This window comes from Crocodylus porosus, unplaced genomic scaffold (genome assembly GCF_001723895.1).
Source record: "Crocodylus porosus isolate Cpor-Errol unplaced genomic scaffold, CroPor_comp1, whole genome shotgun sequence".
Taxonomy (NCBI): domain Eukaryota; kingdom Metazoa; phylum Chordata; order Crocodylia; family Crocodylidae; genus Crocodylus; species Crocodylus porosus.
The window spans coordinates 114,273,158-114,295,774 of NW_017728943.1; the positions used below are offsets into that span (position 1 = coordinate 114,273,158).

Here is a 22,617-nt window from a genome sequence, read left to right on the forward strand (position 1 = left end):
TAAGCCAACGCACTTTCCTCTTTATATTTAGACACAAATTATTCTGGAACACCTTCTTCATTCTAAGTTGGTATGTTTACAATTTGGCAGCATCAAGAAGCAGCTTTTTACTTAAAGGGTATATCTATGGTAGGAAACAAATACACTTATTACAACAGTAGTCAGCAACAGCACAAAGTTGTGCAGGTAAAAAGGACTTAAGTGTTTAAGAGCCCAGTCTGCGGTCCAAATTACACTCTGGCTACTGCTGATGTGGCTGTATCTTTTGTAGCAGCTCTGGTAATTTGACTACTAATTTTCCTATTGTACTTAAGGCCTAAGAGGAAATGATAGTACACTATTCAGTTTATCTACATAAAAATAATAATAATAATAATGAAAAGACCATGAGAGAAGAAAAGATGAACTTGATAGAAAAGCATTTTAAAGGAATAGCCCACATTTCACTGACTCGTTCATCAGCTTTGCAATATCTTTTCCATCACCCCCAAGTGACTCGAGATACAGCTCAATTCCTCCCTAAGGGATAACTCAAAGTAGAATGCCCTGACTTTTCCCCAGTATTCCCATGCTTATTTAAAGGATACAATCCAGTGAAGTCTTCCTCTGAAATCAGGAACAAAGATGTTCCCTTACCCACCCTGCTACCCAACAGGGAAATGGAATACAATACTTCCCCCACCCTACTCCTGTTTATATTAAAAAAGAAACTTATTCAGTCATTGTGTGAATGCACGTGCAATTAATTTATACAATCATGCTGTTTCACTCTATCTTGTTCACCCCACCTGCTCACACTGCCACTCATAAGCGACTCATTTGGTAACAAGCTTTCGACAGTGAAAACATATGTGACTTATGCTTTCCAAGGAAATTAAATAACACTTTACTCTTGTTTTAGAAACCAAGTATTTATGTGTGGTTGTTTCATAGAAGGATCCCCACAATACAGCTAGGCAAGTATGACAATCTCCAGATGTAGCTGTATTCTGCATTCAGTGTCCCATTACTTTTTTTCATCCTTCAGTCATAGACACTGTCAACTGACATTTCTGTTCAGCGAGCAATCACTCTTGAAGATAACCTTGGTGATTGTTGCCTCTTGCAGCCATGTTTCTCCAGTCAAAATCAGGTGGCCACCAAGGGAAGAGCTTGTTAGAATTTTCCATTTTCTTGCTTAACATTAAGCTAGTAACACAGCACTCAGCTACTACTCCAGTTTTCAGACTTCCTGGTATCAACAAGACTTATGCAATAGGGTGGAGCAAAGCCACACAAACACAATGTATAGCATACAAATGCATATTGCAGGCACACTGCACATAAAATACTTTCCAACCAAGAGCAAGTTCAGCCCTTGTATTATAATACACAGGACTCCCACAAAGGCAATGGGAACAACTGTTGCTTCAGCTTATACCCAGGTTGAATCTTGCCCCAAATTTGTATCTTTCTTATTTCTCTTCCTCTCGCTCTTTCATCAACTAGATTCAACACAGCAGCATTCAACAGCAGACAGGAGGACCAAGCATCATGGTTCTATTTTGACACTATATTATATCACGGAGAGAACATTTCTACTTCTCTCTTTTTATGGCTTCTGCAACTAAAAATCGCACAGAAAAACAGAGGAATCTTCTCCATAAACAAATGTGGCTCAGTTAAAATAGTTTCTAATCCTTCATCTCCAGGGCAAGTGTACAGGGCAATGATATCTTTTCAAAAAGGAAAACACGTTTCAATGTTTGTTCCACTGTTTGTTTGTTTTTTTTGTTTATTTTGCTAAGCATTTCCCCAGTCCTACAAGTACTGGCTATTCTTACACCTTTCCCAGACCACAAAAAAGGCAAAAATAAAAGCCAAGCAAAATATAAGAGAAAAGCCAGGGATGAGGAGTGCAATCTTATTTCCATGTTTCTCTAATAGATTAGTAATTTGTTGGCAGTGGCTTTGACAGAAAACAGATGGATGCAGCATTAAACACAATGAATGCAGCAGATGCTGGGCCAGCCCACATCAGCTGGACGTGTCAGGCAGCCAAGTCCAAGAGCCCACCCTTTTCAAGTGGGTACAAGCCTGGCACAGTAGCTCTGGAGTACTAGTGAGCAATTCCTCCCCTCTGTATCCAGTGGATTTTAGATTCCAGCTCAAATTAATAATTTTAGATTCAAGCAAATTAATAATGAACCCAGAGATGTGGCATCTCAGACACAGAAGAGAAAGGAACTGAAGTTACCAGGAAAATGATAATTAGAAGTGGAAAAAGGGGAAGAAAAGTAATAAAAAATGCCACCCCCCCTGCCCCTCAAGTCATCCCTATCCAATCCAAACAAGCCCTAGTGAACACAATAATGACCTGCCAAATGCAGAGAAGTTTAAACTTCTGTCTACTTTTCCCAGGTTTTACTGTGTGTGAACTGCAGCTGCAGAATCATGGTCAGTGTTTTGACACCCCTCCATTTCTAGGCAACTCCAGAGGAGGGGAGAATAAACTAAATATAAAAACCACTCCTGGTTTTAGGAGGCTAAATTAGATTTGGGAGGCTTTCTTTTGTATTGTTTTAAGTTTAAAGGGTAGGGACTCAAAAGCATCAGTATTCAGCCTACCTCAGATCACTTGATTTTACCACCAGTTTCAATGACAGAAGGATTAAGGTGACACTGTGGGTTTTGAGAAAATCCCACCCTCAATCATTCTCCAATGAGTTTTCATTTCTTCTGGTTCTCATATGGTCCATATGACCACACTATGTGAATGTAGCCTCGTCTCTCACTGTACTTCTGGAAAGCAATCTGTCCTTTATTTTTACCATTTATTTATACTGTATTACAGGAGCATGCAGCAGCGAATAATGGACCAGAACATCATCATCTCATTATGAGCGGTGCTGTATGAACAAAGAACGAAAAGAACAGTCCCCATCATGAACAGTTTGCATTTTGACTGTGCTTCTCTCTGTTTCTGGGGAGAGAAATTCTGTGAATTTATGTTAGGTATTAACTGTCTCTCTGTAACACTATGGGCGCATCTACATGTTCATTAATGCTCTGTAATTACAGTGGATTCATTTTAGTACCTGTAATAACAGGCACTAACTTAATGTGCCATAATTGGCACTACCATGCATTATGGCAGATGAACGCTTTTTTGTGATGTTAATGTGCAGTAGACTAAATCAACTGTCCATTAGCATGGTTTTTGCCAGCCGTGCTAATACGCAGTAGAATTAGTCTTCTGCACAGTAAGCATCTTGTGTAGACATGCCCTGTGTAAAGCAAAAGTGCACTGTGAATTTGGAGCAAAAGGTGGCGAGGTTTGTGGTGGTTTTTATTTCTGTGGGAATTTTTTCCAGCCGTAGTCTGGCCCTGATAGAATTCTTTCTTCTTAGCAAACAGGCTTTGCCATTACTCTGAACAAAAGCACAATAAATGCGCATGAAGAAAAAGTGAAATGGACTATAAACAGATCAGACCATAAGCAAGAGGCTAATTCCTACAAGCCTGAGCTTACTGGAGTAGTTTTCACTTGTATGAGCAGTTCTATTGGGAAAATAAAGGACTAATCTCTTGAGTAAGGGTTTGTAGAGGTGGACTGACAGATAGGCAACGTTTAAATGGAAGCCAATTTAGCCAAGGATTTGACATATATTTAACTTCAAGTACATAAGTGGACCAGTTTTGTTAAATGGGACTGCTCATGTGCTAAAAACGAAGCCTTATGGCTTAAGTGTTCTGCTGGATGAACAAAACAGTGAAATTCAAATCTGAGTCTAAGGAATTCTTCTAATGTTAATAATTTAAGATCTAACAGGTAGCACAATGATTGTTAAAATACAGTGTTTATCTTCAAAATTAAAGATAACTAATGTAGCATTATTACATGCTTCTCATCACAGGCATATCCATGTGTACTATAAAAGGTTTTTTTGATTGCTCCACTTTTTATTTCAAATGTGTTTTAAAGCTGTAAAGCAGATGTCAGCAACCTACAGCTCACAGCTCACTGGATCCTGCAAATGGACATGGGCCTTGGTGGGTGTTTGGCAGCAGGGGGCTTCAACTACACAAGTTCGCCTTGTGTTGCAATGGAGAAGAGTACTAGCCAATGGAAAAGGCTGCCTAGTGCTGTTATAAAGTTCCCCCTTTCCAATCTAATTTTCTATTGTTTGTGTGCTCTGTATAGATACGGACATTTCGTATCTCAAAGAAATATTTAATAAAGTCATCATAAAAGGGGAAGTTTTGACTTGACAAGCCAAAGGGGACTTGCACTGATCTCTGCATCAGTTTCATCATGTATGTATTGATTGTCAGAAGGGAAATGTTAAGAGCACCAAGGACACATGATGCTCATTAACACAAAGGAGAACTATCTACTAGAAGCTAAAATATAAACAAACATTTAAATTAAGAAAATAACTGGAGAGGGGATAAGCCACATTCTGCTTAGTAATTTGGAACACTGAATACTATTATTGACATTCATGTCGATGTTTCATCAATGGTCAAATTTGCATGGGGAAAACTTATACAGCTCAGAACCTGAAGGCCACTATTTTTATTATCACCAGTCCCAGGGATCACCAAGAGCTGGCTGAAGAGCAAACCTTACATCCATCATGCTCTTCACTAGGTCCTTTTCAAACTGCTTGTTAATGACAATGATGTTCATTCCCCCCTGGTCCTTCAAGTTCACATTTTAATAACCATTTCTTCCTGACCACAGCCTATAAAATCATTACATAGGTACTTTAATCTACAAAGAGATGAGAAAAAGTGCTGAACTCAAGCGAAAAAGAAAGTAATATTCGGCATGTTACTTAAATGCATTGATTTAGTATAAAAACCTTCCCATTCAATCAGCTTGGCTAACTAATGTTTTACTGCACTGACACTTGCTATTCCCAAGGATGCAGAATCTCTACAGTAGCAATATGGCTTACAATCGTGATGGTACATAATAAATTCACTGGACTTTTTACCAGTCAAGATAGCTGCTCACTGTTCAAATATAAGTAAGCATTCCAGCAGTATTTTACAGCAACAAAAATGCTTTCCAGCTAAAAGGGATGCACCAATTAATTGGACTTAAGTCATTTATCTGTGAACCTCCCTGGGAAGCATTACCATATTTACCAGAAACCAAGATGACTTAAGATTTAAGATGACTCCCTGTCAATGTAATACTTACATTCTGTACATGGAAAATATCCAGTTTGTTATAACTTTTTAATGTATAGCATAAACTCCCTCTCCCCTCAACCACTGCAGCAACAAAAGCAGCAACAGGGGGGCAAGTGGCAGAGGGGCAGGTAGCCTGCCCTCCCCTTAGGTCCCTAACTCCACTCACTTTTCTCTTGCCCCTACCCCCCTGGTTACATGCTCCTTCCTCCCCACCACCACTTCCCCTGCAGTGGTTCGGGCTCTGGCCCTGTAGCCACAGCAGCTGCCCTGCTCCTGTATAGTCTCCCGATGCTCCCATCCCTGCACCTCACAATCTCCACAAGCTACCTTGAACCAGCCTAGCCAGGCAGCAGCAGCTCCAGTGCTGGCCTTGTTACTCAAATCTAAGATGAAGATCCCCCCCAATCCCTAGGGTTAAATGAGGGAAAAGACCGTCCTGGATTCAAGCAAATATAGTAATATTCCCATTTTACAGTTAAGGAAACTGAAACAAAGGAATTCACTGATTTGCCCAAGCTGAAAGGAGGAGCCTGAGACAGAGCCAGAATTAGAATTCATGGGTCTGTGGCTCTGACTCTTGTGCTCACAGGGATAAAAGAGAAAGGGATTTGGGACAGGACAGAAAGAGCCAGCAAAATAAAGGGAGAGGGATTAATTCTGACAGAACTCAGAATACTAAAATTGCCATTCCTGTTAGAACTCATTTCCAGTTGCATGCTCCTGAGTTCTCTATAGAATTTCTGGAAATCAAAATACAGACCTCTCTCAATGAAACAGTTATTACAGGTTGTAAGCAAGCAAGCAAGAGCCAGAACTTGCTGAAATGGACAACTTTCTTGATCTAATTCAAAATGAAATATTGTCCAAATATATTCAAGTGGCTTAACTGGAAATTCATTAAGCCCCTAAGCAGCTGCATACTTTATAAAGGTTATCCATTAAAGACAAAACAACTGCGTAGTTCAAGATTGTGTGCATTAAATGTCCAGGGGCAGAAATTGTTTTTTCTGTTTTTTTGTTGGTTTTTTTTTAATCCTTCTACAATTCTCTCAAACAGGCAAAATAAAGGAGCTGTTTTTTGTTCTTAATCTGAAGGGTTAGTTAAAATTCACAAACCATATACATCAGAGCTCAATACTACATTCCCACAGTAACTATGGAATTATTAGGCTCACTGGAAGACTTTAACCCTCACAGTCGCTATATAATTTCAAACTAGTCCTGGGGCTCCACTTACCAAAGGAGGTCTGGTTTTGGAGCCTGTTTTGTAATATTTAGTCTCTGGTTTGGCAGAACTTAAGTGCATCCTAGAGATAGCAATCATGGCTTCCAAGAAAATGAGCACAGTGACCCCACAGATTCATATGATTTGTGAGTATTTCTGATGACACTTTTTTGGAGTGACAGTGGTATAAATCTTACAAGCACCTCCTAGGGCCAGAAAGCCCATCCAGTGAAGACAGCTATTTACTTAGACTTAATACATACAGAATAATTAGTAATAACAACTTCATCAACAAGCCAGTGTAGTATAGTGCAGTGTTCAAATACTGTGATTTCTTGGCTGAAAGCAAAATAACGAGGCAGGGCAGAACAGGATGCCCAGGGTTGAGAAGGACAAACCCTTGAGCCAGCTTATAAACAAGGCAAATTCCTGCTCTTATAAAATGTACCAAGACATCTTTATTTTCCATTCAAAGAAGACAGAAGAATAGCAAAGGAAGAAAAGTAGGAGGTATGGGCATAATTAAGACCATGCCAATATACTGTAGGTGATGACAAAAAGCAGTTAAAGAAACATGAAATATATGAAACTAAACAGTTTGGTGGGTTTCAGTGATTTACTAATGAACTTATTGAAACACTACACCTATACTTGAAATATGAAGGTGAAATTTGGCTGTTCCAAATTGTGAAACTATGCAATTATTCAAATTGTAAACTCCAAAACTAAAGGGATACACACCCAAACACACCTAACCAATGAACATGTTTGCATGAACTACTGTGAAGTGAAATGACTGTTTCACACAACACAGCAAACATGTAACATTTGTAATTTATCTCAGACAGTGGTTCCCAGACCCATTGGACTCGGCATTCCTCAGAAAATATCAGCTCTTAGGTTTCACTCATTTCTTAACTACAGAAACATAACAGAGCAATTCTGTTGTAAAGAACTCAGAAAGGTGACAACAGGTCTGAATGTTTTTGACACTACGGATTCCTATTTGAAATCTCCTGGTTTATCTAATAGTGCTAACATAATGTGGCATCCTCTTGCACCTTTGAAAAGATCTCCTGGCACTTTGGTTGAGAACCCCTGGTCTGAGGCAATGATTCTTAATGAGGGTGCTGGGGCCCCCAGGGCTGCCATGAGATCCTTTGAAGGGTGTCGCAAGGTGTAAAGGGATAAGCAGATAAGCGCAGGCTTAGTCCTTGCCTTGTCATTCCCTACACCCACTGCCTGGCCTTGGGTAAATCATGTGATAAATACGTTAACTTTGGAAATGGGGTGCTACTCAAAATACAAAAGTGACAAAGAGGTGCCTTGAGTCTATTGAGGGGTGCCTTGAGTCTAAAAATGTTAAGAACAACTGGTCTAATGTTATGTCTACACTACAACTTTACTGTGCTGTGCTCTGTATGGTCTGGCTTCTGGACAGAAAGCAAGGCAGCCACATCCATATCCATATGGTGCCAGTGGCAGACTAATTATTGCTGAGTGACCACGATAGTTAGTTCATTCCTGATGCCATGTTGGGGAGGTTACAATGTTCCAATTCAGGAGGCAGCTTGTATAGAACAGCTGTGAGTGTGGAGGGTGTTGCTGCTTAATATGGTAAATCTGTGACTTAAATTCAAAATAAGAACATGAGGCCATTTCTCCTCTCTTTAGGAAACAGACTTCAGCAGATCGTAAAACCTACGAAGTGTCAAGTACTTTACCTTTGGCAAGTCTTGTATCATTTTCTTTTTATATAGATGCTCAGCTAGTCAATGAATCAGATGAGGCAAAATTAGAAAAGGAGTCAATGTACACTTTACCCCCAAACTGCTCACTCAGATATATAAATTCCCTGCCTCCTACTTGGCGTCTATGGAATAAGGTAACTCAAATGACATAAGCTAATGAATTTTATTCCCAGCAACAGTATGAAGTTCCATGATGTAAGCTAACAAAATCTGTAAATCATTTCAAAACAAAGAGTACAGTTCACCTCAAATAATGCATTTTTATCATACAGATCAACAGCAACTTTGATTGTTGGTTATTTTACCTTGTGGTCCATACTGGCTCATTTGAGGCCCATACGTTCCACTTGAATTACTCTGCTGAAAGCTACCAATTCCAGGATGCATTTGGCCTCCAGGTGAAGGGTGCGGCGACATGGACGGTCCAGTTTGCTGAGGTCCATACTGGGACATTTGTGGGTTCCTTTGCATACTTGCTATAAAACCTAGAAAGAGATGAATATCCAAACGTAAATGTAAATACAGAACATTCACCTTATACTTCTTAAAACCTTTACATTTGTTTACTTTTTTCTTTTTTCATTTGAGGGATTGCTTCCTTACGGAAAAAACTTCGTTAGTCATTTTCTAACAAAATATTCCCAGAAAACTGACAGCTGTAATTGTTGGCATTAGAAAACAAACAGAAACAGATATATGGGCCAAATTTTATGCTAGCATAACTCTACTGCAAGTCAGCAAAGAAACTGACTCAGTAATTGAAGTCATATAAATATAAACTTCACAAATCTGAATGTAGATTCTAAAGAAAAAGACATTTAAAAATGCTGCTGATTTAAAAATGCTTTAATTGAACTGAATGACAATTCTAAAAACTGAGGTAGTCTCCAGAAACAGAACTAATGGTCATTTGGTAATTCTTTTCACTAGTCATTCATTTTTACTAGGTGAATTGGTGGGAGCATCACTGTATTGAGCGTGTTGTCTACCAGAGTCGTCATCATCATTGGCAATCACTCGCAGCCAAGGATGATGATGCTCCACGATTGCCTTATCTGTGGGTCTGAAGATGGCTGACAAGGATAATCTGAGATCGACAGGTTCTACTGAAACGCTGTACCATGTTTTCAAAAATAGTGCTACTAGAATATAGTGTTGCTGTATACAGTAATGTGCCAGTTCTGTTAATATTTCTATTACCTGTGCCACTCACTATAGCTCCAAACATCACTGAAACGAAGAGAAGAATACAGCAGCTACAAATAATGTGGGTTCGTATTGGTGCTCTGGATCCTTATTCCTACTGTTTAGAGACATCAGGTTTGTGACCTATGAACTGCATTGTTTTTTCTTTTCCTTTCAACAATGAAATGCATTAGTGAATCGCACTTGATTTATGATTCAAGTTATGGTCAAAGGACAAGTAAAATTCATTAAAAATGGAAAGCCCTGTGAAATAACAGAATTAACCCCATAAGCTATGGAGAAGATGGGAGTCCATGGGACTTTCGTTTTTAAAACATTTTTAAAAAGGAAGAAAAAATATCTTACAAATAGCTGTCCACCAAACATCTTTCACAGCTGCTAGTTTTGCAGGGCTTTTCCTGAAAGCCTTCAGCTCTTCTTTTAACTACAACTCTCAAGATGATATGCTCAGGAGACACCAACTCATTCTCCGCTTTCTTAAGAAAAGCTGATTTCTTTCCAGTCCTATTTACTTTTAAGCTTTGCCTTTATATTTGCCTGAAAAAAACCCCTCTCAACACAACATTCCACACTAGTTTGAGTTAACAGAGACACTTTTCAATACTCCTAAAGCATATGCAAAAATCACGTGTGGTGAGGGGAAAAACGGCCTGCCGCTGGGCTCGACACTGAAGCATGTGGAGTTTAAGGTGAAGTGCTGTTTTGTTTTTTTTTAACTTCTGAAAGCAGCCTATTTGAATAAAACTTCTTATTCATTTAAAAATTTTAGGCAGTAAAAAAAAAATGAAGATACTTAGAAAAATCCTGAGTAACCCTGTTGTTAATTTTCTCCCCTTGAGTTTTTCAGGTGCTGGTGAATGAATGCCATGTGGGATCAGCTGCTTTAACTGGAAAAGTTTACTGTAGTGGAGAAATGGCATTTTCAGAACCTACAACAAAGATAGCAACATGCTGCATTCAGTCTGCTTGATGGTGTTGCAGTCCATATGCCACATTAAGACAGCAGAAGCTTTCGTTAAACAAAAAGTGTCTCTCCTTCATGACTGTAAAAGAAAACTTTTCAAATTTGAATACAGCATAAACTGTTGCCATGCTGCCTTCTCTGACTTCATAAGAGCTGAAACAACAGCTCTGAAAAGGTGTCTCTCATTTCCTCCCTCCATTAATTTCATTGTGGGATGAACATAAAAGCCTAGACACTTAACTTGACACTGTTAATTATCCCACTGCTTATTTTAGCGGTGGAATACAGGAAGGGTAAAAATGAGGTACACAGGTGAGAAAAGGAGAACAGGAACTGCTGAAGGGAAGAAATAAAGGAAGAGAAAAGGCAAAACAAGCAACAAAGGAAAAACATAGAAAGGAATTTGGTGAAAGAAGAGGGAAAAATGGCAAAAACTGCAATGGCTTTAAGTAGTGATTTTCTCAGTGGGTGGCACTCACCATGACATACTCGCACTACTATGTTCTTAGAGAGAGAACATGGCCCAGCAGATAAAACACTGGTCTGACACTTGGAAGAGTTGCGTTTCTTTCCTAACTTTGATATCATCTTTTTAGATGATGGCAGGCAAATCAGTTCTCTCCCACTCTCTGCCTCTTTTCCCATCTGTAAAATGGGGATAACAATACCGACTCTTTTTTGAGACCTACTGATGAAAAGAACTATATAAAATAAATGTTATTATTACTATTATTATTCTTTATAGAATGTGGATAGCATTAGAGGACAGTTATTTAACCCTCACTGTGCCTACGTGGCTCCTTCATATTATATACAACCCTGTTGCTAGACACTAAAACAATTACAATTATGACAACTGAAAATGTAATTACACTTTCTTGATCTCGGTTTAAATGCATCAAAATTACAATACGGTTCTGCCTTCTCCACATACTGAGATTGACACCCCTGATGCACAGGAAGCTAAACCATATGTACTAAAGTATGACAAGACTAACTGCTATTGCCAAAAACCAAAGGAACAGCTTGAAGACAGATAAATATCAACTGGGAAACTCCACACATCTCACACAGGGCAAACTTTATGCAGGTTTTGCAGCTCTGGTTTGACACAGTCTCTTGTATTTTAAACTAGTTTATTTTACTGCACAGACAAAACTTATTACAATTAGTCTATGATGAGAAGATACCACTGTAACTAATTTTAAAACCTTACATAATAGTTTGAATGAAATAAATATTCATATTTCACAACCCCCCCCTCTCCCAAGTGCATCACACTCCTGGGATCCATTTCAATGAAACATTCTGTTCCAGCTCCACTATGAGTCTTTTATTATAAAGACAATAAACTCAGTGCTATATCCAGTAAGCAAGTAAAATGCACAGGCGTTCTATTCACAATGGTCTTTTTAATCGATGTGACATAAGTTTCCAACCACTATGCTAGCTACAAATATTCCTCAGGTCAGCTATTATAACTGCCACTGAATATCCTGGGGATGGATAACAGACTGTTAACAATGATTTGTATTGGCAGTGGTGATTTCCATTACCTGATGAAGATAGGCTATGTGAAGATAAGTTTCTGTTATATCTGTTGGTATTTGAAAGCATCCTGAAGAGACCAAAACAGATAATGGAAGGCAGAACTTTTCTATCCATTATTACTTCTTCCATCAGCCTGTTCAGTTTTTAAAGGTCTGGACAACCTCATCACCTTTGTTTTCTACAAAGTAACCAGAAGAGAATCCAGAGAAGATCTGGGTTTCAGGGACTGGTTTTACAGTCCATGGTTCTAGAAGGTGTGTGTGTGTGTGGGGGGGTTTGTCATTTCTTGAGACTGGGAGGGGATGAAGTAAGGATGTGAACAAGTCTGGAAGTTAAGAGAGCACCTCTTTTGTCACATTATATTTTCCTTCCATCTATCTGAGGTCATATTGAATCATGGCCTTAGACTGTTTCTCCAGTAACAATGACAAATTGGACAGGAAAGAAGAATTGGACCTAGGTCCTGATCTGGTTTCTTCTGGAATAAGTGGAGTCTGCTCTTCAGGAGCTAGTATGTGGGTGAGAGGAGCTATGAGGACAAACTGGAGTACTTGCAGGAAATTCAAATATTTTGGACACTGATGTTCTTATAATAAAAACAGAAAACTGCATCAATGTTAGAACACTTATTGGGAATGGCAGGGAGCAGCTGGCATATATGTATTTTTTGCATTATTTACGCAAATTTTACTTTGGTGCTCAACTTCAATTTATAAGCAACACAATAAAGAAAGTTATTTAATTGTTTAACAATAGATTTAAAGTTTTGGGGTTTTTTTCAGAGTGGCAGGATTACATCTAAGGGGTACTGAGGCAGGTAAATAACTAGACTGCATCTGATTGATCAGTTTGTATAAAAACAACTGGCTTCTTTTGGAAACTGCTGCAAAACATAAGGAAGTTAAGCTTTATAAATCATAATGGAAATGTATTTGCCAATGGAAGAAAATCTATCCCCCTACCTTAATGTCAGTGATAAAAAAGGAACAAGTGATAATTTACTCACTACCAAAACAAGGATTTCCTTGCCACAGGAAAATGTACAAACGGAGTTTGGCAAGGCTAAGTTATTTTAAATCTAGGTAAACAAAGTAGAGCTAGCTGTCTGGAGAACGTTCTCATGTTTATACTTAAATTCTATTTCTTTAAAGAATTACCTTTTTATGAAGTACAATTAAAGCCTCTGAGCTGCCTTTGCATTTTACAGGTTACAACTGAGAAAGCATCATACTATCTACTAAGAACTATACAGGTAAGTTATAATTAACTCATTTGTATATCTAAGCAAAACATACATATGAAGTTTTAAAAGGGCTAGATATTAAGTTCTCTCTTCCCATTGCTATTTATAAATATAATATTACTTTTATACACACATACATATGCGCACATGTGTGTGTGTATAAATTATATATATAAAAAACTTCTATACATTCTGCACATCACCAATATTTATATATAACAGATTAACAAAGACACTGAAAATTTTACTTTTTCTCTTAATGTTATTGTGTGTCTATACTTAATAGTGTAACATAAGGTACTAGAACGGTGATTTTCAACCAGGACACTACAGCATCCTGCAATGGCTCGAGATCCTTTCAGTGGTGCCATGGCATGCCATGCAATGTTTTGATTCGCAAGAATCAAATAAGAATGATTCAAATAAGAAACCACAGCATTAAAAATATCTGACCTGTTGTGGCTTTTCTGAGTTTGCTGCAGTAGAAAAACTGCCTTATTATTTTTCTATAATAAAAAAAACGAACAAAGACTAAGAGCTGACATTTTCTGAAGGGTACCTTGAACCTAACAAGGTTGAGAAGCACTGTACTAAGTTTCATAAATGAATGTACTTAGACTTACAAATACAAAGATACATACACTGTGCTTTCTTTTTTATTGAACACACCTATACTCCATAACTATCTACCCAGCGCTAATCCGTTTCTAAACCGCTGTCCTAGCATGTGCTCAGCTCAGCCACAAAAACCGAGAGGTTTCCCTGGATGTTTTAAATTCCTGGTTTGAATCTGAAGAGGCTCTTTCCAGGACAGTACACCAAGCCTTGATTGAGATGTTCAGTGTGCCTGAAGGAAACATAATGCTGAATTATCCTAATTTTTGTGTAATTAAAATATCCACTATAATGTTGTATTGACATAGCGCTTTCCTTTTAATTTCCCATCACATTTATTTATTTATTTAGGTGAAGGAAAAAAGATTAAAAACCCCTTTGATTATATTCAAATAATCATAACATTGCATATAATGTATTCTACATACACATGCACTCATGCATATTCACAAGCACATTACAAATTTATTGAAAGCAGTCAGGTTTAATCAAATTGTTGAGGAAGGGGCAGGTAGAAAGGGCCACTATGGTTTTCTATGTATTTCCATGAGGAGGAACACAGGCGGAGTCACAATTCACACATGATTTTGACTAGCTGTCCTTGCTGATTCAGAAGCAGAAGCTTTTAATAAAAGTTAAAGGAAGAAATTAAGTGTATATTGACAAGGTTTCATAAAAGCTCTCCATCTATGATAGGAAATTTTTTGTACTTAATGGAATATGCAATTAATAGAATATCCTATACCATATTTTCTCTCATATTACGCCCCCCCCCCCAGAAGACATGCATCCTATTTTGGGGAAGACAGAATAAAGAAAAAAAGCTTTTTCTAGAGTTATGATTGCATAGAGCAGGGAAAGAGCTTAATCCTCAGCTGACTTGCCCTCCCTTTTCTGCTTAACTAAGAGCTGAAACCCTACCTGTTGCTGAAGACTGGTCTTGATGGGTGGGGGATCTATGATTTTGGAAACAGCTAAAGAGTCTCCAGAGCTGTGAAACAGGAGAAAAGAGACAAGGAACAGCCAACAGAGAGAAAGATTGCTCTAAAAAGGTTAGCTCGGTTACTGGAACATCAAGACTACTAAAAAGGAGAGAGAATTAATAACACTCTTTCTTGGAGTGAAGAACAATGAACCATTAAGTCAACTGACTCCCTTAGCTGCCTCCATAGGAATGGCACTGCTGTTGCACTGTACACCAGAAAGCAAAACAGTGTAATTCTATTCTGGGCAGAAAATCAGCTTTTCTACTTAAAACACCCCCCCCCCCCATTTTATTTTTTTTAGGGGGCGGGGGGGCTGCCATTTGGGAAAAAGTATGCATGGTATGTGAATAAATATGGTATAAACCTTTAAGAATCAATGCACTTTGTGGGTACATTGTGCCTATATGGTACAATGCTCTGTCATGCAGAGATACCCAGATTACCTCTGAACAAGTTAGCCCATGTAGAAAGAGGGTACTACACTGTTAGTGCAGTGCTGTTTCTCAGTATCTGATACTGGGCCAAGCATGCAAGTTATCATACCTGCCCCCAATCCCTGACTAATGTGACTAACCCAGCTCTCTGCAATCAGATTGGCTGCTTAAAGTGCCACTCACCACTTCTAAACACACCTGCAGGCTCAGGCATGCCTTGACACAGCCTCAGACTGTTCTGGCTAGCCTGATGTTCACAGCTCTCCCTGGTTCACTTGATTCTGAACTGGCTTCAGCTTTTCCTAACCCTGATCTTGGATCTCCCCTGAAACTCAGCACTAGCTCTGCTATCTCTGGCTTTCCTGGCATCCTGACTTCACTTGGCTTTTATGACCACGATCTTGGATTTCTCTTGGTGCTCAACACTGGTGCTCTGACCCCTGGCTCGAGTATTAGACTACATCCATTGGATCTTTCCTTTCAGCTACCTTGGAATTTGGTCCCATGCTCTCCACTCCACTGACTCAGACCCTGAACCCAATGCTTTGGTAACCTGTACTCCTACCTTGCTGACCTCAAAGTTACCCCAAAGAGCCTATCCACAGGCCCAGCCACCTACATCCCTGCTGAACCCCCACAGTAACCTGCTGAGAGGCAAGGCTGATTAGTGTGGACAGACACATTGGTGTGGACAGACCACCATGCTAATGTAGTAACTGAGAAGGCTCAGGTATCTCTATAAGCTACTATATTGTGCCAAAAGGCATTGGCATTAGCCAGGTGGAACCAGTTATGTTGTGCACAGGCTCATATTGTGCAAAGCTGATCAGTCAAACATCAAATGTAATAGATTATTTGCCTCTGACTAATCAGCAAATATCATACAGAAGTAAAACACAGTAAGTTAATATCCTGGGTAGTCGGGTGCAGCAGTTAAAAGCCCCACCAGAGATGACAGTCCCTGAAAATGTGTGCAACAGGAGAAGGTTTAAAGGGCACATTCTTCTGTAACTGCAAGCAACGGATGCCGTCAACATGCATGATTCTTACAAAGTCACCTTTATGATAGATAAAACATCAGAAGACTTTCTGATAACTTCTTTTCAAGCAGGCATACAAAGCTCAAAGAACATGGAACTAGTATGTACAGTGGAAAAAGCACAAGCCAAGATAATGCCTGGCAGCAGAGCATGCACAGTGTGGACAAGACAGATGATTACAGCACCATTAGCTCAGAGGAATTCTTCATGGGAGCAACAGGGAATATTGCAGTAGAAGATAAATAGACCATCTGTTGGAAAGCAATGGGGATATTTACAAAATGCTAAACTGGACAAAGGGACACACCCCAACATAGTGCCAGGAACAGGGAACATTTTATGTAACCTAAAGGAACTAAATTTTGGGTGAGAAGCCTGGTGAAAAAATACTGTTCCATGCTGGATGCATTAGAAAAAAAACATAATACATGTTTGTGCACATTCATCACCCCTTCTGGGAGATGCTGTTTCCTCAGGCTGACATTTGGATAGCTTTTAGCAACTGAGGTGTTTCACCAAACAACAAAATTTTCACAATACAGAGAGAGAGTACTATGGCTTATAGAGATAATGCTTTGATCTAGGGAAAAGAATAGCAGAATATGAACAGTGTTCCCAGCAACTTTCAAAAGAGTGACGGCCGCTGGGTTAAAGCTAAACAAAGTTGTAAATTCTTTGTAATGGAAAGAACACACTTGGAAGAGAAGTTACCACAGCAAGACCTACAGGTAGATCACAGCAAGGCTGAGGTCTTCATCAATATGCCTGCCCAAAAGGACAAGGAAAGGGTCTAAAGATTCCTTGGAAGGTATAGAAATTTGTGCTAGATCTGGCTGTCCAAAGCAGTGACCCAAGAACTCTACCAAAGGATCAAGTCCAGTGGAAATGGGATGCAAATCTTAATAAATAATTTGAGGAAATGAAGAAGTTAACTAAAGAGAGCCAATCTTGGCCGCAGTACATAGCAGGTTGTCCACAAACACCACCAAGGAGGGTACTGACATATCATTCTTGTAACCAGACAATTAAAATTGGAGACCAGTTACTTCCACATTGCAGGAACTAACAAAAACTGCACATTCAATACAAAAAAGATGCTTTGTTCTTAGCTCATGAATGAAAAAACAATTCACACCAATATTTATGGGAAGCCAGCGTTAGCTGGCTTTAATTTTAAACCTCTTATTGCTGTAGCCTGGCTAACACGTAAGGATGGTTATTTCTACGGTGTTAAGAAAAACGTGTTAAAAAGGATATAGGGAGATCATTTAGGGATTGAAAAATCTAAGAGAAGGACCCTGGATATTTTATACTGGCCACAATGAACAATAATATTAGACCGTTAAGCCTTGCCCCCTATGCCAAAAATACAAGCCAAACTAAGCAAGACAGCCCATGTTGGAGGCTCAGGATAATCTGGCCGCCAGAATCAAAGTACTCATGAATTTCTTTATATCAGCTGGAAAAAGCCTATGTACTTGTCCTACACCGTTATTTTCCCTTCCCTGAGATATGACTTACGATAATGTAATACAGTCAGACAGGTGAGCATACATATCTTCTTTTTGCTAAACAAGGTGTTCCCCCTTGACTTGGCAATATCTGACTGTGGGCCACAGATTCTTAGGCATGAGTACAAGTAGTATGCAGTGGAGTATGGGTTTATATATCAAACTGCTAGTCTCCATTATCCCTAGTCTAACAGGCTAGTGAAAAACAGCATCAAAATAATAAAGCATCTACTTAGTCAGACTCCAATCCATTATTAGTACTGTTAAATTGCAGTGCTAAGTGGTACCAATGAAGCAGGGGGTGTCTGTCACTTGCTAACACTTTGTTCAAAAGAAAACAAGAATGTGAGAAACCAATGTGAGAGTCATTGGGGACTTGTGGGTATGTATAGAGAGACAGAGGGAGAGAAAGACAACAAAATAAGAAGACTTAATTTGGGGCTTCAAGAGCTGCCAACACTCAACAAAAGTGATGCCATGCTTCTTAACGATGGAAATAATGGTCATAAATGGTCCTGACTCACAACTGAGACTCAAGACATAGCCCTGTGGTTTTATAAGATTGCCACCCTAACTGAACACATATTACAGAGAAATAGGTGACACCTTATCTATGTCTCATCTGGGGGAGAGATATGGGTCACTGACTCAGCCGTTTTGTCTGAGAAGGTATCAGACAGTTAACAGCCTTTCCAGGTTGGGACAGCTGGGCCTCAGGCCACTGCACAGTTGGAATTAAGGGATTGACTGCCAAATGGCAACTGGGGTACTGAAGTCTCAGAGAAGAGCCGCACATGCACATGAACACCATTAGTTGATTAAGGTAAAAGACATATGAGAGGTTCTGGTAAAAGACCTGAAATGTACCTTTAGGTGATTCTGGCATGAGCCAGTGTAACCAGTTCTCTTATTATGCAGAGACTGAGCTCTGCCCCTGAATGAAGCACTCCTATGGTAAACAAGTTGACTCTGAGCAATTACTAAAAAACACATTTCCCGTAATTGAAGGGCTGCAACACCACAGGATCATTTGGAAACTGACCCAAAAGAACAATGGAAGTGAAGCTACAACAGGGTTGCTTATTGGCTCCTAACCAGAAATCTTTTTCCACTTCAAGAAATACCGTATTTTTTATTTGGTGAAAAACTGAAGGATCTTAAACGTGTATAGGGGGAAAAGGGTTAATGTGAGAGCTGACTCGTCACAATTTATTCTACAAAGAACTTGAAAACTCTCTGAAAAAGAAATGCTTTTATTTTTGCCACAGCATCACAGAAATCAGATTTCTGCATTGAGCTATTCTGCTAGTGAGCCTAAAACCTCAGCTTCTCCTACAAGCATGCCAGAACATTCAAGGTTCTCTGGGCCACAGTGACATGCAACATGCTTTCCCTTTGGCACCTGGACAATTTGTTTTCATGTTGGCATCTGCTAACTGCAGAATGACTGCCTTGTTTCTTTGCACCAGTTCAACAAAAGATGTTTCTCGGCATGTGTGAAATAATAGTTACGCAAAACACCACCTCAGAAAAAGCATCGCCTCCTGCAACGAGTGCTAAAGCTATTTTTCCTTTTTTGCAAAAGGCCTAGTTCCTATTGAGCAATATTGGTTGTTTTACTTATTTTCTAAAAAAATAATTTTCTAAAAAAATAATTTTCTATTATGCTTGAGTATCTTGCAATATCTTTGCTGTTTATTTGTGCGCCTTTTTCTCTTCACAATGTGAATAGCTTTGGGGAAGATGGAAACTAATGACCTAGCTCAGGCTTTAACCCAGACCCCCTAGTGTTCTACCAGCTGCGCTATTAGGTTAACTGGCTGAATCTCTCCCAGTTCTTTCTCTGATATTACAAAACCCTGCCTATGTATGGCATGCAATAATGTTTAAATTTTTTCCCACCCCAACCACCCTCAGCTACTGCCTAGCCTTGAAATTCATATCATCTATCACTGATAAATTGGAATCAGGGGAAGGATCAGACAGATTACCCAGATGGTAGTTTGGAAAGAAAAATCCAACCTTTCTTCATGCAAATCTTGCCTAATGCTCTCTGATGTAAATTTTAAGTGCAGTGCTAAGGGCACAGAAGTAGACACGTTTATGGAACTATTGATACATTGACAGAGGTAAAGAAACTACTGTCTGTGTGGCTCTCAGGCCACTATTTCAACACACTGCAAACACAGTGCAAAATGCCTTTTGCGCTGGTGCTTGGAAAACTGGGACAACAGCAAGCTACAGTCAAAAAAATAAAAATCCACAACCATTTCAGTAGGTGGCTTGGGCTGCAAGAACTAATCTGAGTATCAACATGAAAAATCTGGGAAGTCTGTCTGGGGTATACAATCAACATTTGTCTATGTTCCCCTAATAATATGCATACTTATGAAAATCACAGAGGACAGCAGCAAGGGAATGACATTTTTCAATGTGTAATCTGCAGGCTCTGCAGGCTTAATGGGCTAAATTTCAGGTTTGAAAAATTTAGCTTTCCTGGAGACTCATATTCATGCTGCCGATGGATCATCTCAGGTCCTCCTTATGAAGAAAATATCTTGAATGCCACAAGGTATATATGGTTTTGAGGACAAGACTTAAAAATATACAGTAAGTTCCTTCTGTTTTGTCTGGTCATAAGCCTGTTGTCTTTTGGTCCCACACTGCTGTACCTTTTTTGTGTTCAGGCTGACTCCTTGCTTTTCCTGAGTAATGGCTAAGGCTCTTCCCATAAACTTCTATGCTGTAGTACAAAAATCCTTTTGGGATCCTTCTGGATGAAAATAATGATCTAAATGCTAGTTACTGATAAATATATTACTGTTTAGCTCTCAGCCGAGTGTCTTTGCAGACTGATGTAAAAAGAAATAAAAGGTCTTACATTAGAAATTCATTACATCTAGGCAGGTTTCCTCAAAAGATTAACTAGGGCTCTACTGAAGCCAAGCCTCCTTGAAATTATCAGGCAGACCATGGGCAGCTCTGATTTTACAGGCTAGAAAGGGAAGCTGTCCCAGGGACAGTGATCATACTCAGTAACTTCACAGTAATGCTGGTGACAGGAACAGCCACTGTCACTTTGTCAACTTCTTCATCAATGACAGGTTGTAGCTTCTTTCATTCCCTGAACCCGGAGGCAGAGAATTCAGAGGCTGTCTAATGAAGTCAGTGGAAACTTTTCTATTAAGGAGTCCTGGTGTTGGCAATTGTATGAACTCTCTTATAATAATTCAGTTCCCCTCTCCTAACCGCAAATAAAAAAAATCCAATTAATCTTAAAAGATAAACTATTAATTAAAAAATATAACATTTACCATCAGCAAAAAAAAAAAAAGCAACAACATGACCAATCGCTAGTATACAAACTTTACTTGAAAAGTTGATTTTGGATTTGGATTATACTAGTATCATTTTTATCCCTAGCCCTGCTTTGGTGGATTGTGCTGAGAACGGCTTCTTTCTGAGTGTGGCTTGTTACTCTTAAAACATTCCCCTGGCCCTTCAATCATTCTTGCACAGAGGCAATACTGCTGTATATTTAACTGGTGCCACAACTCATTAGCTCAGCCCAAAGCTGAAGCAGCTGGGAAGGGGAATATACTTGATATCCAAATCTAATCTGAAGCCCACATCCATCCATTGCTGAAACCAGCACTTGGATCCTTTAAGAATTAACTTAGTTTGTCACTGTGACATCGCTTTGAATATTTTAAAATAAAAAAGTAACAGTCTGCATTCAACATCTGCTATGAACCTAAGCCAAACACCATTAAGACTTTAAGGGCCTAAAAAGAAAAGCAGAGACCCTGTGTCCCAACTACTTTGATTATTTATTGTATATCGTAAGCATTTTTGTTCTGCATTTGTACAGCACCTAGCACAATAAAGCCCTGGTACCTGATCAGAGCTCGCAGATACTACATCCAATAAATATAATTGATAACATTATTGAATGTAGACTGTACTCCATCTTTGTTCATTCTATTACATTTCTCCCAACTTCAGGATTTCAAATAAAAAATTTAATTAAATGGAAGTAATCAAAGCTGTACTGTCACACTTATGCTCAGTTCAAAACTACTCTGACTGTCATAGTCAAAGTAACATGGTACCAATAAAAAAAACACTAGCAGACAAATGATGACCTTTATCTCCTTAAAGACTGTGGGTGAATTTACTGTCACAAGATGAGAGACTATCAGTGCTGTCATAGTCCAGAGAGTGCAATGCAAGCTTCCCCTATACAATTCTGCCAATTATTTGATCAATTTTTTATGTGCGTATGTGTAATCTTTGAAAGAAGCAGGGAAAGGAGTGCTGAGATTATTTTGCAATGGCATTCAAGGTAAGGAAAAAATGCTTTATGGAGCATCCTCATAATAAATAAGTGCTTCTAAAAATATGCAGTGTTTCATCTAAAACTTACTCTGTGTCTTGCATGGAAGTTTTCTGGTTATCCAGAGTACAACTCATTTAATGCCAGGTTGCTAGGCATAAAGACTTTTACCAGGCTGGCATGCTGTTTGTGAACACTCGCTTGAACTCAGCTTTACTGTATTGACCCACTTGGATAATGGTCTGAGCAGAAGGCATCCAAACATACCTGTAGCTTTGCACTCTGTTATGTGTCTTGAACGTCTTCTTTTTCAAGAGCCTGAAACACTTCAGCCTACATCAGGTAAACTTATTACCAAGTCTGATTTAACCTTAAGTGGTGTCATCATTAACATGGCAAGCAGAAGAATTTTAATGACAAAAATCATTTTATTCTCTGGCTCCTCTGTGCTCTGAATGGATCCCAAATCCCCAAATGAGAACAAAAATGTAATCGGGGGAAAAAGTCTTTTAAGATCTAAAACCATGCTATAGTATCTTTTTTGTTGCAATAAGAGTTCTTTGATCTATCT

At 39.0% G+C, this 22,617-nt stretch overlaps 1 protein-coding gene across 1 annotated transcript in view; it reads right to left on the reverse strand.

The window, feature by feature from the left end:
- Positions 1-22,617, reverse strand: part of ARID1B (AT-rich interaction domain 1B) — a 447,671-nt gene that overhangs the window by 90,965 nt on the left and 334,089 nt on the right. The window contains exon 7 of the mRNA XM_019548627.1: positions 8,466-8,645. Within this exon, the coding sequence (XP_019404172.1) occupies positions 8,466-8,645 (180 nt within the window). The remainder of the gene's footprint in view (positions 1-8,465; positions 8,646-22,617) is intronic.